This window comes from Quercus robur, chromosome 11 (assembly GCF_932294415.1).
Source record: "Quercus robur chromosome 11, dhQueRobu3.1, whole genome shotgun sequence".
Classification (NCBI taxonomy): domain Eukaryota; kingdom Viridiplantae; phylum Streptophyta; class Magnoliopsida; order Fagales; family Fagaceae; genus Quercus; species Quercus robur.
The window spans coordinates 43,180,118-43,197,503 of record NC_065544.1 but is presented as its reverse complement, the minus strand read 5'-3'; the positions used below and the strand labels follow the sequence as shown (position 1 = coordinate 43,197,503).

The following is a 17,386-nucleotide window of genomic DNA, read 5'->3' as shown; positions in this document are numbered from 1 at the left end:
TTACTTTCAGGAGTATGATTATGATACCCATTCATTCCATTCAATCACTAATCATTTCATACCCAAAATAATGATGAATAAAGTCAAAAAAACTTGTAAGATCATGATAAAAATAAAAGCCTAGAAATGATGAATAAAATTTTCATAACAAAATGGGCAAATAAATACTCAAAAAATTAACACTAACAAAACAAACTTCTACAACTCACATAAATTAACTAAGTTATGTCAACTATGTACAAAATAATTAGTCAAACTCTTTAACCCACACCCATAGACAACTAATACCCAACTACAATGACAATCAAATTATGCAAACCCTTACTGAGATATCAATTTGTTGAGAGGGAAGAGCAGTGAGAGAGGCAGTGTGATGAGTGAGAGTGAGAGGCAATGTGGTGTAGGAGTTATGGGTGAGTGAGAGTTAGTGAGGGTAAGAGTTAGTGAGGCTGAGAGACTTAGTGAGGATGCTCTGTTTTTGGGTGAGAAGGCTATGTAGAGCGTTAGCACTTGTGTTATGCGGGCTGAGTGTTAAGAGTGTTATGTTTTTATAATTTTCCCCAATGGAACTCGAGTCTATAAGACTCGAGTTACTTGTATTTTTAACCAAATTTATTTTGTGCACGTGAAGTCCTGTATCTTTATTTTGTTGATCTTATTTTGAGGATCTCAAGTCTTTAAGACTCGAGATCCTTGTATTTTTAACCAAATTTATTTTGTGCACGTGAAGTTGTCTATTTTTATTTTGTGGATCTCGAGACTTTAAGACTTGGGATCCATAAAATAAATAAAACCGACTTCATGTGCACAAAATAAATTTGGTTAAAAATACAAGGATCTCGAGTCTTAAAGACTCGAGATCCAGGTGGCAATTTTGTCCACCTCACCCAATAGAAAATAATGGAAAGCAAGTGTTTTATGGTCGAGTTTTAAAGTGGATCTCGATTTTCTAAAACTCGAGGTGCTATTTTCCTTTATTCTTTCAAACGTTGCCTAACTTACTACATAGAAAAGCTGAACAATGTTAGTCTGCCCATTCCCTCGAAAGGAAAGGACTTTGTGTTTTGTGGTTGTCCTTCTGTTTTGAGGAGGATATGGAAGATGATTGGTGGGGCCATACTCGAAACAATGGTCAGTGCAAATTTGAATACGTTATTTATTTATTTATTTTATTTATTATTATTTTATTTTTAATTTTTTAATGGAGATAAGAGTTATCATATTCTCATACAACAGAAACTTTTTTTAAGTCACATTTTCATGTTCTAAAAGAATGTAAAAAGTTGTAGATACAACTCATTAAAAAAAAAAAAATTTGTAGATACAAATACAATTCTTAGAAGTTATATGTTGTAACTTAACTTAACTGGTTAAGCATGGTAGTTAAAATACGCTACAATATTGATTTGGGGGTCGGAATCAGCAATTTACTAGAATACTAATTTGAATAAAATAGAATACTGATTTGGATAAAATAGAATACTGCTTTGGAGTGAAAGTGAACAATGTACAAAAATACTAATCAATATATATATAAAAGCAGAGACCTCATGCGGGAATGCATGAGGTCTTGCCATGTGGCACTCTAAGCTTCCATTTAGTCTTTTTAACCTTTTTCCACATTAAATTTTTTCACTGTAACCCAATAATTTATAGTAACTTATTTTTACTGTCACATATATGGGCTGAGGTTGACAATGATCAAACAATTGTAATCTTTTAAAAAAATAACTACATTCTCAAAGTAGATGAAAAGCCCAAGCACATAAATATTGACCCAAATATGAATTCCCCACCAACATGTAGCTGAAAGGCTACAATTTTTGACCCACCCCAACTTTGAACCCCCACCAATGTGTAGCTCAAAGGCTACAATCTGAATTCCCCACCAACGTGTACCTCAAAGGCTAACCCATGCCAAGTCTAAACACCCCACCAACGTGTAGCTCAATGGCTACCATTTGAATTCCCCACCAACGTGTAGCTCAAAGGCTAACCCACACCAAGGCTGACCCACCCCACAGTTTAGTAGATGAAAGCCTAAATTTTTACACACAAACCCTCTTCTTCCTCCCACCTGTAGATGAAGCCCAGCCAAGAAATTCAGCCACTTTCAACCTCTGTTTCTCTCTAAAAAACTCTTCAACTTCTAAGAAAACAACGATTTCCATTCCAACTCAATGATTATCTGTACAAACACTCTTCAACTTCTAAAAAAAAACAACGGTTTCCACTCTGACTCGGTGATTATTTGAAGACATAAATGAAGGAGCTAGCTTAAAAGATTTCAGCGTTTAGTATTTTGGGCTTCAATGCAGCCACTTCCAACCAATTATACAATGCAATTAACACCAGGTAAATGCCACCTGATTTATGAAATTAAAGAGTTAGTTTCATTTAATGTTTGCTTTGCATGTTGTAAAATTTGTTCTTTTATATATCTCCGTCTCCTTATGCCTCAAAACTTATGCCACTATAATTTCTCACAATTCATTTCAGAGAGGTATGTTTACTTTCTTAATTTTATGTTCCTCTTAAATAGTTCGTTTATTAATTTTTTTTGACTCCCAAAATACTATGTTCGTTGTTATGCCACTATAATCTTACATCTCATTTCACATTCATTGTTAATTTCATGTTTATGTTCAATAGTTTGTTTATTGATTTGTTGTTTATTTAGTTTAGCCATCTTTGAAAACTATTTATAATTCAATAGTTGTTAACCCACAGAAACAATATTGATTTGTTTGTTGAACCAAAAAAAAGAAAACACAAATAAAACAAATCAAAGGAAGTATTTACAATTAATTTCAAATTCCTTTTCAAAAACCATGAGGTTCCTTAACACCTCAAATGCACATATGAGATTCTCCAAACTAGAAATGATGTAAACAACTTGTGATTTTGATGCAGAGGTCAAAGGTCATTGTGGGTTTTGTGAGGGTTGTGATTGGATATGGGTCTTTGGTTGTTTGAGATTTTTAGTGTTAGAGCTTTTGTATTGGGTTTACGATGATGTGTGACTGGATTTTTGGTAACAGGCTGAAGCCACAAAGAATGTTTTATGGGCTTTGAGACTTTTGATTTGATAGATATATATGTCACTGTAAACTATTCTGTCAACCTTCAACCCTTATTTCACTTAAAAAAAAAAAAAAAAAAAAACCTTATTCTCTATGTTAGTCTTTTTTTTTTTTTTTTTGTATTTTTTTAGTTTTATTGCATACGCATAAATGAAATAATTTTTTTTTCCCTTATTAGTGTGTACTATTTGAATTGTATTTAAAATTATGGATGAGGTTTATAATTTAATAGATTTGAGAAAATATGTTAATAGTTAACATTAAGTTATTTTATATGAATTTAAAAAATCGTACGAAATCTTTTAGATTTTTTTTCTTTTTTCTTTTGCAATTTTCCTTATACTATATGTTTTTTTTTGGCTGAATTTCCTTATACTATATTTGAATAGTTGGGAGCTTGCTTCACAAATCTATTAAATACTAAAAATATTTTGAATATGAACATTGAGGATAATTGCACGGATACTCTAACAAAGCTAATTAAAGAGAATGGTATACCATCAATTTGGAAAGTAAGTATTTTCATTATACCTTATTTTGCATACTGTAATTGCGATTTAGTTCCAATTTTTCTACATATTATTTTTAATATTAAATTTATAATATGGTATGGTCTCCTAGAAATGCTTAAGAACTATACAATTTCAATCTCACATATTAATATTAGTGAACAAAAGCCAATCAATAGTTTGGAACTACTTTTAGAAATGCAAGAGGTGAAAATAGTGAATTAAAATGCTAAGAGTTTTGTGTGTAGAGCCTCAAGTTAATGGCACACCAAGAAAATTGCGCAACCTAAAATTGCTTTTGAAAGAGTAAGACAATTTTTGATGTGATATTGATGTCATTATATGTTTATATAGAAAAATAAATTATAAATAAAAAAAAATTACTAATAACAAAAAATATCCTCAATGATTTAAACTATACCATGGGAAAAGAAATTAGGCTTTCATTATGGGGAACAAGTGTCTGGCAAATCGATGAAGATGTATATAAGAACAATCCAAGACCTTTTGTCTTAATTGCAACTCCGACTATTGTCAAATCATTTGGAGGTAAGTATAACTAAATAATGTTTCCAACTATCAATTTTAATGTACTTAGTACTGCTATCAAGTTAATAAGTATATTGGTTACTAATCTTAGGCCATAAATTTTACATTGAGAAATGTAATCACTAATTATAAATTTTTTGTACTCAAACTTATTCATTTTCAAATCAATCTAATGATACTTTTAGAGAATCTCATTCTCATTAAAACATGTCTTCTTTTTTCTCAATTTCAATTCAATACGATTTTGGTTATTATAATGTATTTTGCAATTTTTGCAGGCAAATCCTCTTTGTCATCGACCAGTGCAACAAAAGTATATCTAAATCTTGAGATTCTCGAGATTGCTGAAATAATTGACAGGTGCATATTTTTTAAATTATTAATAACAAAAAAAAAAAAAATATGATAAACAACATTTTTTATCTCACAAAATACCATTTACATTCTCTTTTCCTTTTTAAAAATTCAATGATAGGAATGTTAAAAAACATGATCCTATATAAGAAATACCAAAAATACATGCAAAACAGTTTTCAAAGGAGGATTTATCTTCAAACAATATGAAGACAATACCAGAGCTCAAATGCATTGAATGAGATCCTACGAAATAGGTTTGTTAATCATTTCAAAGTAGACTCATCATTTACATGAAAATATAATAATACATCATTTAGTTAAAAAAAAAAAAAAAAAAAAAAGCATATTAACTTCAAAGTTCATTGTAGGATGTTAACTGCTATTGTGTTGCAACAATAAGCAGCATTGATACAACAATGGGTTGGTATTATATTTCATGTGTGTTATGTGGAAAGAAGGTCAAATCGTAATCAGGATCGTTTTGGTGCACAAAATGTGAAACAAAAACAAATCTGCCTATCCCAAGGTTAGTGGCACACACATTAACTACAAAGTTTGCAATTTTTTTTTATAAACATATTCATCTTACTATAATTACTATACAATTGCAAAATACTAGATTCAAATTGAAGTTTTTGATTCAACTAACAAGACAACTTTTGTCATATTTGATTGAGATGCTGAGAAAATCCTAAATAAATCTACAAGAGACCTTGCTAAAAAACAAACTGGGGTACAACTTATTTAAATTATTAAATTTATTGTGAAACTATTGATTATAATATAAATTAAAATTCCTAATATGCAAATTGATATTGAAGAAGGAATCCCACGTGATCTTAAGAAAATTTTTGGAAGAAAATACATTTTTCTACTTCGCTTGAATGAATTCAATCTGAAGGATGGTTTTGAAAATTACACAGTTGCTAAGATTTTTGATGCACCTTCAAATGAGAAAAAGGTATAGAAGAAAAAAAAAACACAAGCCAGTATGTTATATTATTTCTTTTGCTACACTATACTGATGTAAATAACATGCTCAAATTTAATATGAATGCAGATACCTATGCAAAATCTTAGCGACAACAAATCTACTAGCAGAAAGTTTTTTAAGATCCAGCCAAGAATCTTCCAGTGCCATTTCATCAATGATCAACACAATATTACTCTAAAGCTGATTCTTTTTTCGTAATTACTTCAAAAAAATAATTATAATGAATATGTGTCTGCAATTTATAATTGTTACTTTTTATGATAAACTCAGTACTAACAAAGTTTTATAACAAATATGTCATAATATATGTACAATATTCTTCATAAAAAATTGCATAAACCATTACAACATTATCCGTGCATCGCACGGGCAACTTACTAGTTTGATTAACATAAGATACTGATTTGGATAAAATAGTATACTGATTTGGAGTGGGAGTCAACACACTACTACAATACTAATTTGATTAAAATACTTGGCTGCTATAAATTATGGAATTCCTTGACTAATTTCAACCGAAGACAGCATTTTTATAAAGAGAGCAAAAGAAGTATCGCGCGTTCAACCCCACCAAGTGATTGATCAAAAGGTTTGCCAACTCTCTCCTCTCTGTGTTTTTGTAATCAACTAGCCGATATTCCGCGCAATGTGCAGTGCATTTTGATAAATTTGTAAGAAATTATTTATGATCCATTGATTTCATGAATGCTATTATTGTTAGTCACACTTAATTTATGAGGTTTTCTACTAAAACTAAATTCAAACTAAATACATTAGGAGGAAAATTCTTCTAATTTATGCAACCAAGAAATGTTACCAAATCATAGTTCATATTGTCACCTATAAACCTGTTGGTTCCTAGGTGTCTTTCTTGTATTATTTATATTTTATATATCAATTAGTTATTAAAACTTCTAGAATTTCATGATACAACAACAGAAAAAATAATGTCATAGTGATGCAATAATATCACAATTTAACCTCCAAATTTTAATTGAACTAAAAGTAGCCAAAAATAGATCCTTATCAAGTATACACATCATACAGAAAACCAAAAAAATAAATTGGCACATAATATGAAAAAACAAGACTAAATAAATTACAATGCTACATAAATAAAAACGTATACATAAAATCTAAACAAAATATTTAAGACGAATGTAATATTTTGAAAATTAACATACCTCTCAGAAGGAAAAACAAAGATATTGTGAGAATATTATGGAAGTTTAATTTTTAAGTCCAATGGAAATGAGGATTTATATTGGACAAATGTGGAGACAAATAGTATTTATCCAATTCATTGAATCCGACTCTTGCAATTCTATATTGAAGTTAGTCTTATATAGAAAATTGAAAAGTTTTTTTATTTTTTTTATTTTTACTTTTCTCATGACTTTTTAGATCCATCCTATCAATTCAAAGCATGTAAAGTTATAAATGTATACTAATTCTTTGAATTTTATTAATACATTGAAATAAATGCATTTGCCATTATTTAATAGTTTGACATAAATGCTAAATTTAGATAAGATGAAAACCTAAATGAAAAAAATGTCATACAATATGCCACTTGACAGAACTTCATGCTTTTCCACATGAGGTCTCTTCTTTTATATATATATTGATTGATTGATTGATTTCAAAAGCCAAGTCTATCAGATTATGTTCTTAGACGCCCTTAGATCCCCCCCCCCCCCTCCACTTTTTTGGCTAAGTCTTAGACCCTATCTAACTCGCTGTGTGGACTTACAAGCGGGGGTACTGGTTCTAGCCCCACAAATATATTATACATACATAAATATAATTTGTATGCACAATCATGAATTTTTTTTTTTTTTTTTAATTTTTAATTTCGTGTTTTTGTATTTTTAGAATTTTTTCTTGACTTTTCCGTTCAATGTATAGAATAATAATATAGGGTCCTGGGTACCCTTAAGGTAATTATTAAAATAAATTTTAAAAAAATTTGATATCACTTTTATGTGAAAAATAAAAAACTGTCAAAACAATTAATTGCTTTTTTCTTTTTTCATAAAAAACTTCTAAGTCCTAAATTTATAAACAACTATAAAGAATCTTAATTGTGATGAATAGATTAGTGGCTATAGTGCAAACATGATTAACACTTCTCCTTATACCATCACAAATGGTCATCCAAGCTTCAATTTTTTCCTAAAGATGAGTTATTGCTCTCTCTCTCTCTCTCTCTCTCTCTCTCTCTCTCTCTCATTTTTTTTTCGTATTCTTCAATTCAATTAAATTCAACAGTGTTTCTTTTTGGCTGAATAGCCCCTAGTGTTTCATTTGAAAATGCACTTAATTATATATATATATATATATATAGTACACTATAGTACTGTATGTACGTTCGTGAATCGTATTTCTGGCTTGATTTTGAGTTTTTTTCTTCAATATATTCATATATCCTGCCTTTCATATATTCCTGATCTTTATGTTTACATTGTGGAGTCTATAGCTCGGTTATATAATTTTGCATTAGCCATATTGGATCGATATTGTTATGTTTGATAATTGGTAATTTGATATTAACATGATATGCAGGAACTTGGTGGTATTCCTAATTGGATATGGATATTGAGAGTGAGTCCAGCTCTTGTTCAAAAAATAGCACTGAAAGAGAAAGAGCTAGCAATTTGTTTAATTGCAACATTTGCTGGCAATTAGCTAAAGACCCCATTGTCACACAGTGTGGCCTCCTATATTGCTGGCCTTGTCTATACAGATGGCTACATTTTCACACGAAATTCCGGGGATGCCCAGTTTGTGAGGCTATCATTGAGGAACACAAGTTAGTTCCTCTATATGGAATTGGATCAGAGGGAAAAGAAGCAAAAGATTTGGACCCAAATTCTCAAAAGTCCATTCCCAAACGCCCAGCTGGCCCAAGACCCGAGACTGCCACGTCTCCTCCTACACCCAGGCGTAGGCCCAGGCCCATGCTCAGAGCAGCTTTTGCAGTTATTGCGCAATTAGTTCTTATATTGTGTTTTCTCATTTTCGTGTGCACTATGGATAACAATTGTGCATGGGTTTTTCCTATTATGCAAAGGTGATGAGGTAGAGATGTAGTGAAATTTTAAACTCGCACCATAAGACAGGGTTGGGATGAGTTTATGCTTTTTAGACCCACTCACCCCACATTGATAGGGTTATAATTGTAATTTTTTCATAACCTAAATTCTATTATTAAAACAAATATATGAATTTTAACTTACTTTATCTGTGGAAATTATTTCTGAAGAACTAGATAATTTTTATTTTGTTATGTATTAGGAGTTTCGATTATTTTCTTATGTGTTATACTATGAGATTTTTGTTTTTATTGTGATATTGTTTTGTTAAACACTTAGATAATATTATTTAGTTTTTGGTGAAATTAGTTTGATTTGATAAGATAAATTTAATTGTGATTTCAAATAAATTTTTATAATGAAAAACAGATTTTTATTAAAAAAATTTGTAATAATTGTGGGGTAAATTAATAAGAAACAGAGTTTTAAGGGGTGGGGTGGGGCTTTGTAGGGCCTTAAGGGGCAAAGATGGGGCAAGAAAAAACCATGCGGGACAGATGTGAAGACCCCATCCTTCGATCCCGCCTTGCCCCATTGTCGTCTTTAATTTGGATTGCTTTGAATGTAGACACTAGTATCTTTAAATTGTTGGCTAGTTCCATGACAAATTTCTATGTAATTTTTAATCAATTGATTTGTATTTTAATTCTTGAATGAGTTGTATTTTTGTATTGGGTTCAAGTTGTAGTTAAAAAGAGAATGCTTTTCAACTTTGTCAAGTGAAAGTGTTAGAACCTATGGGAAATTTGTTACCTGCTATGCCAGCCTTTTACCCATCTATTCAAGCTTCATTTTATTCAAAATTTGACTCCCAAAAATTCTGAATTGAAGTGTTAAATAGTCAAGAAAAACCCTAGCGTATATACCCATTTTTTCTCTGCTTTCTCCCTCCTTTTAAGCCTTACACTTTGAGCGGAGATTGGATCCTTCACACAGAAAACATACTTCAAAGATTTTGTGTTGTTTAAGACAAGGGAACCATTGGAGCCACAACAATTCAGCCAATGAGACTTGGAAATTGTAATTGGATAATTGGAGCTCAATTGTAGATTTGACAACTAGATTGAAGAAAGGACTCGGTGAAATTGGTTGATAGCGATAGCTTGGAGGGCTTGAGTATATAGATAGCACTAGACTTGGATGGTTTGCTGTAGAGAGATCCGTTTTTCAACTTGTTCTTGGATTTTCTCTTTGATAACACATCCGATATTATCCTCATTATTGTGTTTTTAATTTCTTGGAGTAGTCCTTCAACTTACTAATAACTTATACTTTGGTGCAAATTGTTAGATAAGTCTAAAATTGAATAAGTTGTAACTTACAATTTGGGGTGTAAATCAATATCTAGGCTGGATTAGGTTTATCTCACAATTTGAATTAAAGCATGGTGGGCTTAGTTTTGTGGATTAAATTCCTTCGTGTGATCCTTAGCCTCCTATTTGTCATGGATAAAGTTTTATGTGCTTTTTTGCATATTGTGATTCTATTGACTCTATTTATGATTATTCTCATGCTTGTGATGATGTTTTACATGATTTTATGGGTGATTTTAAAATTTTTGATAACAAGCTCCTTAAGTGTATGTTTGGATGAAGAATTAATTAAATACTAAGAAGTTTAAAATGATGGGATTTACATCCCCATCATTTTTAAAATTCTTTGTTTGGCTATAGAGGAATTCCCCAAAAATCTATCCCAAAACTTAGCCCCAAAAAAAAAAAAAAAAAAAAAAAAAAAAAATCTGGCCATAGTGAATAAAGACCGTCGCAAACCTCTTCTATTTGATCCACCAAAAACTTCAGTATTGGTTTGGATTCCTTTTAGCATTATTATTAAGAAATAAACTAGAACTCTTTAGTCTCTCATCATACTCTTTAATGCCGTTATTTGACTTTCTTCCCAACAATTCCTGAAGATTTTGTGTACGAATAGAAGTAAGAAATTCTATGCTTTCCATATTAAATATCACAAACATAATCTTAAATTAGTATAATGTCTCACTATCACAAACATAATCCACTTATGCAGATTGTATAGGAGCCGTACACGCATACACTGGACTCCCTGCCTGCTTATTGCACCGCCAGGTAGCATATTTGGATGGCCGAGGTGCCATTGATATACTTTTGGATTGTGGAGAGGCATCATCCCGAGTGGGTCTTTCGTCATTTTGGGATGAAGCAACCGGTTCCACTTCACGTGGATATATCGACCGATCTGATAGGCCACAAACTGAATGACCCCTTGTGATAGAAATTAATTAATTAATTTGCCAAGTTATTAATTAATCAATTTATCATGCAAATGCGTGGTAGCACAAACAAATCACCAATAAACTAATAATGCAACGGAAAATAAATAACACGGTGATTTGTTTACGAATGGGGAAAATCTAACGGCAAAAACCCCACCGGGTAATTTTCAGGTCACCACTCTCGAAACTTCATTATTATCACAAAAAACGGTTACAAGTAAAGGAATCCCAAGTACCTTACCAACCTACAGTTGAACCCTTTTCCCAATTCCTAATTGGACTTGTTCTGTAGTGATAGTTCCCCTTTCAGATGCACAACTCCCAAGTACGTGACTAACCAATTGCGTGAATCCCAGTATGCGAATTCAATCACCAACTAAGAAGGTTGTTGGTTGCAAAGTTCTTCAGTTCATCCACACGATGAAGATCGAGAAGATGCTTGATCACAAAACCCTATGGTGCACATACACAACATCTTCTTCCAGAGAAAGAGATTAACTAAGGTAAGAACTTCGTCTTCGGTCACAATTTGTTTGAGCAGAGTTTACTCAAAGCTTGTGCAACTTGTGAACTATTTGACGGCCCTTAAAACAATCCTTTTATATGTCTAGGGTTATGAGAAAAGAAGGCCCAAAGACATATTCACATATCCCAAGAAAATCATATTTGAAATCTGAAAATCTTAAACCTCGACAAATAGGAGGTGTTGAGCAACTGTCGAGCAAGTGTCGAGCACACCAAACTTTGAATAGCTTTCTTAAGCTCGATAGATACAACTGTCGAGTTTTAATGAATTTGCACTATCAACTTGTTTTCTTGGACAGACTTGAAGACTTCAACACTTGATCTTGAAATATGGTTTCTTGAAGTATTTAAACACATCCTAAATCTACCCAAATACAAGTAAAGTGTGTTTTGTCAAAGGATAAGTCAATTACATAAAATCATGACATAGGTTCTTAACATGTGAAACACATATGTCCTAACAATCTCCCCCTTTAGCAATCCGTGACAAAACCACAATAAACAAATGAACATATGAGAGAAGTCATAAATCACTCAACTCATATTCACTTGTTAAATACAATAAAATCTATCCTAACACAAACTCTTGAAAAATTTTGCAAGAAGAGACTTTATGGCAAGTAGACTTTGACAACCTGTATTTCTGAAACACTTTAAAACAAAACTCATCAAGGCATCTTTGTGTGAAACAAAAATAATAGATTGCATACAAGTATAAGAAACATGTGTATTAAGGGAGAAAAGAAACAACACATAAAGGGGTAGGTGAAATAAAAACATACATCAATAACAAGAAAGAGATAAGTACAATGTATGTCTATAAATGGTCACAAGACCTCATGTACAAGAGTAATGTATCTAAAATGAAAGAAAAGAGAAGATACATACTATTCTCACTACATCCCTCAAAATGTATCAACACTCCCCCTATCAAAATGGTCATATACTAACTCTCTCCCTAAGACTGACTACTCTCATATCTAAACTACTCCCCCTTTTTGTCACGAGTGACAAAGGGTAAGAGTGTCAAGTAGACATCTCATCGGTAGAGCTAGCATCTCCATCAGCATCATCCGAAGCATCATCGTCATCACCATCAGCATCATCCCCATCCTCAGAATCAGAAGCCACGGGAGAAGGTGGTGAAGGAGTAGCCTCAGGAGCAAAACCACCCATGGAGGCCTATCGCCGTGCAATACGACCGACACGAACAATCACCTGATACAACTCCGTAGAGAGTGTATCTAGGCGAGCATCCATGCACTACAGCTGCGCCATGATGTCTCCTAAAGTCACATCGCCCAAAGAAGAGGGAGGAGCGGATGTGGATGGAGCAAAATGGGATGGAGCTGAACGAGAGGGAGGAGCTGCTGAACCCGACTACTGCGACCAAAGCTGGGCCTCGCTATGTTTAATAGTAGTGTAATCTATTGCACACATGACGGTGAAATGGTCGGAAGGGGGAAAAGGAATAGAAAAATGGCGTAAGATCCTCGTGATAGCGGAAGGAAAGATGAGCTTATCACGAGACGCCGAATCTAGATGAACATCTATAATAGATAGAATGAAATGAGAAGGGAAATCTATAGTAAAATGCCTGAGAAGCAACAACAAAAATCGAGCACGAGGCTCAATAATGGAGTTATAGTGAGAGAGTGGATGCAAAACAAAGGTCATCACCATGTTCATGAATATAGGACCTTTAGCAAAAGGTCAACATGGTGTAAACAAACGCTCACCCCAAGCAGAAGGGCGCTCACAAAAAGCAGACATAAGCTCATCCCTGGACACAGTCCTCAGATGCTCACAACTAGGATAGTCAGGAAACTCTATCCTAAGGACCCGAAGCACATTCGCAACAAGTTGCGGTGTGATAGGAATGCACGTACCTCGAACGCGAGTGAAGAAAATAGGTACTGAACGATCAATCCCGTGCATGTTGGAGTAAAACTCCTGGATAAGCACAAGAGGATAGGTGACTGGGACGTCACACAGTGACTCCCATCACCTACTGTGAATGACAGTGGGAAGGTCAGTGTCTGCAAAGTCCGACAGAATGACTTGGCATTCCGAATGAATGCCTCGTCTAGAAAAGCTCTCTGAAAACGCCTTAAAGGCATCATCATCACAGAACCAAATATGAGATAGAGTAGGATCAGACGATGAAGAAGCTTCAGAACGAAGAGGGTTTGGGTTGGAGTGGATTTATGCTTAGATGCCATAGACACGACTAACATAAACAGAAGGAGAAGGAGAGAAAGAAAGACAATCAGAAAATTCCCAAGCAATTTCAAGTATAACAAGTATATTGAAAAAGAGAATGTATGCATAGGAAATGCATGAACATGTGACATGCAAAAGAAATTGCATCATGGGCTCAGCCCAATCTAAACCTATCAGCACACAAATAGATAACACACATCTAAATGCATGACAATACCATTATAATGCTAATGTGATGCAATGTATGAGGTTTTAAACTCATTTAAGTGAAAACCCATCCCAAAATTTCAATAAAAACTCATCAATTTTGAAAAACCCCAAAATTTTTTCAAAAAACCCTAAAACCTAGGTTTCAAAACATGAAATGCATGAATGTGAAAGGATTAGAAGCTTACCAAGTGAAGAAAAACTTGAAAAAGCTTGAAGAAACCTTGAGGAACAATTATGGGAGTGAGATGAGAGAATTTGGGAGTGAAATCAGAGAAGTATCGAAAGAGAGATCGAGTGAAACGAGAGACGGATCGCACAGGATATTTAAATAGTACCGGTAGTAAATCTCAACAGATGCAGGTATCGAAAGGTATCGAGATATCTGTCGAGGAGGTGTCGAGAAAAATGGTCGTCGACAACCAAGGAGGTGTCGAGGAACAATCCAACAGAACCAAGAACAGAGGCTCGATCGATCCACCAGGTATCGCGAAGCTATCGAGGATGCAGAACCATTCTCGATCGATCCACCAAGTATCGAGAAGCTGTCGGGGTTGCGATTAGAAAAAGCTGAACAAGCTCGACAGACAACAAGGTATCGAGGAGGTATCGAGGAGGTGTCGAGCCAGCATTTAAAATCAGTTTTTTGAGATGTGAAAAACACAGACATGAATGCAATCCAACAAGCAACTCAACCAATGATCCACTCAATATATTAAGCTCTCAAAATCATCTCTCAATAATAATTTTAAGCACATGGATCTCCAAAAAGAAAAACACACACACACACACTAAACAAGTCTAACCAATTTTATATTTCAAAAACAAGTCACAACAGTTTAGTGAGCATACATTAACACATGTAAAACCTTGTGATGACCAAATCACATTGTACCTACACATGTATCAAGAATAGCAAAGAATATTGCGTGTTGTGTGTGAAAAATATCGCAAGATTGTATAAGTGTATACATGTTATGACGATTTGAGATATGAGAAAATCGCTTTAACTCACACACAATCATAACTGTTTGATGGAGACTATCATCTTCGAGATACATCCTATAACTCTCACATCTTCTAGAATACACCCTTGCAATCATTTTTAAAGCATTTTTGATCTTTTTGCTTTTGATTTTTTTTTTGCATATTTTTCTTTTAAGCATATCATGCATGGGCATATTAGAGAGAGAAAAGAAATACCCAATCATATTTGACATTTCAATTTTGCTATGCATAAGCACACAAATGTCATTGACACTGCACTTTTGCTATGCCGAAGCATACAGGTGTCATATTATGATTGGCGGGCAACAGTAGTGAGATGGTTATTAATGTCTTTTTCTTAGGATTTTTTAGTCCTTCCTGTCAAAAAGAGTGATACGAGTATTAAGTATAAGAGATAACTTAATCTTACTTATCACTAACAAGAGCCACAAAGCTCACTTGCTTAGTTGTGCATAGAGATGCTCATCTAAGCTACAAAAGATACAAAGTTTAGAAGATTTTGTTTCAATGGCCATCCAAGGTACATAAGTACCAATGTACACAAAACACACACTGTTTTTTGTATTTTTCTGATTTTTCAATTTTTTATTTTTATTTTTATTGAAAAAAAAAAACAAAGCAAAACTGAAAAAAAAAAATAACCAAACAAAAACATGTTAAACAACCAAAGCATAAAAACTAGATGCAGATGCATGAGGAAGAAAGAAAAAGAGAGGAAAATCATCCCATGGAGATAACACCAATGTTTTGACGAAGGAATTCAAAGCGTTTACTGTTAAGAGGTTTGGTAAACAGGTCAGCCTTCTGATCATCAGTGTGAATAAACTTAAGATTGAGAGTACCATCTTCGACAAGCTCCCTAATGAAGTGATGTCGAATCTTTATGTGTTTGGTTCTAGAATGTTGAACTGGATTCTTAGAGATGTTAATGGCACTGGTATTGTTACAATAGATAGTGAGATGATCTTGATAGATACCATAATCATGGAGGAGTTTTTGCATACATAGGAGTTGGATGCAACAGCTACCAGTAGCAATGTACTCAGCTTTTGCAGTGGATAATGAGATGGAGTTCTACTTTTTACTCATCCAAAAGACAAGATTATTACCCACATAGAAACAACCCCCTGAAGTACTCTTTCTATCATCAGCATTCCCAGCCCAATCAGCATCAAAGTACCCAGCTAGGACATCACTTGTGTCCTTGCTGTACCACACACCAAACTCAGCAATGGTTTTAACATACTTTATGATTCTCTTTAAAGCAGTCATATGAGACTCTTTGGGATTAGCCTGATATCTAACACACACTCCAACACTGTAACTAATGTCAGGTCTGCTAGCAGTAAGGTAAAGAAGACTATCTATCATGCTTCTATATAGAGAAGGATCAACACTTTTACCTAACAAGTCAACAGTGAGTTTAACATTTGGGCTCATAGGGGTTTTGACAGAACTAGCAGATTCTAAACCAAACTTTTTCACAAGATTCTTAGCATATTTAGATTGAGATAGGAATATACCTGAATCTTGTTAACGAATCTACAATCCAAGGAAGTGAGTCAGCTCTACAATCATGCTCATCTCAAACTCGGCCTGCATGAGTTTTGAGAAACCATGAGCAAGTTCATCCTTAGTCTATCCAAAGATGATGTCATCAACATAGACTTGGGCAACTATCAGCTCACTATCTTCTCTTTTGATGAAAAGAGTCTGATCAACCTTTCCTCTTATGAATCCATGTGACACCAAGTATTGTGTAAGCCGGTCATACCAAGCTCTGGAAGCTTGCTTTAACCCATAGAGTGCCTTCTTAAGGTACAGTACATGATCTGGAAAGTGTGGATCAATAAATCCTTTTGGTTGAGCCACATAAATGTCTTCTTTAAGCAATCCATTTAAGAAAGCAGTCTTCACATCCATCTGATAATACTTGAACTTTAATTGACAAGCTAGTGCAAGGAGAATTCTGATGGACTCCATACGGCAACCGGAGCAAATGTTTCATCATAGTCTACTCCTTCCATTTGCGAGTATCCTTGAGCTACAAGCCGAGCCTTGTTGCGGATCACATTGCCCTCCTCATTAATCTTATTGCGAAATATCCACTTTGTACCAATGATGTGTTTACCCTCCGGTCTAGGTACCAAGGTCCAAACATCATTCCTCTGAAACTGAAGAAGTTCATCATGCATTGCTTCGACCCAACTTTCACCCTGAAAAGCTTCCTCAACTTTTGTGGGTTCAACTTGAGATAGATAACAAGAGTAAGACGCAAAGTTAGCAACGCATTTATCAACAGTTCATTTCCTCAATATAAGTTCATTCATATTTCCCACAATAACTTCTAGAGGATGATTTAATTTAACCCTGGATGAAGGTCTTTTCTCTTCATGAGATTCAGAATTTGGTGAAGTGGGTATGTCTATAGAATCTTCCAAAACACTGGAGTACTAGGAGCATTTGGAGATGCAGGTTCTTGTTCAATAAGTTCTTGAACTTCATTAGGCTCAGGAGGAAGAATTTCTTTGGGTAACTCCTCAATTCCTTTCTGAGAACCAGAATCTGAAGACTCATCAATA

General features: G+C 33.8%; 1 protein-coding gene across 1 annotated transcript; it reads right to left on the bottom strand.

Moving 5' to 3' along the window:
- Positions 1-15,878: 15,878 nt before the first annotated feature.
- LOC126705061 (secreted RxLR effector protein 161-like) lies at positions 15,879-16,244 on the bottom strand. The gene has a single exon (XM_050404017.1). It carries the CDS (start codon positions 16,242-16,244, stop codon positions 15,879-15,881), a length of 366 nt encoding a protein of 121 aa, XP_050259974.1.
- Between the last annotated feature and the right edge of the window lie 1,142 nt (positions 16,245-17,386).

Bases quoted from the DNA above. Each gene is read 5' to 3' on its own strand.
- LOC126705061 (XM_050404017.1), bottom strand. From the start codon at position 16,244: ATGAGCCCAAATGTTAAACTCACTGTTGACTTGTTAGGTAAAAGTGTT.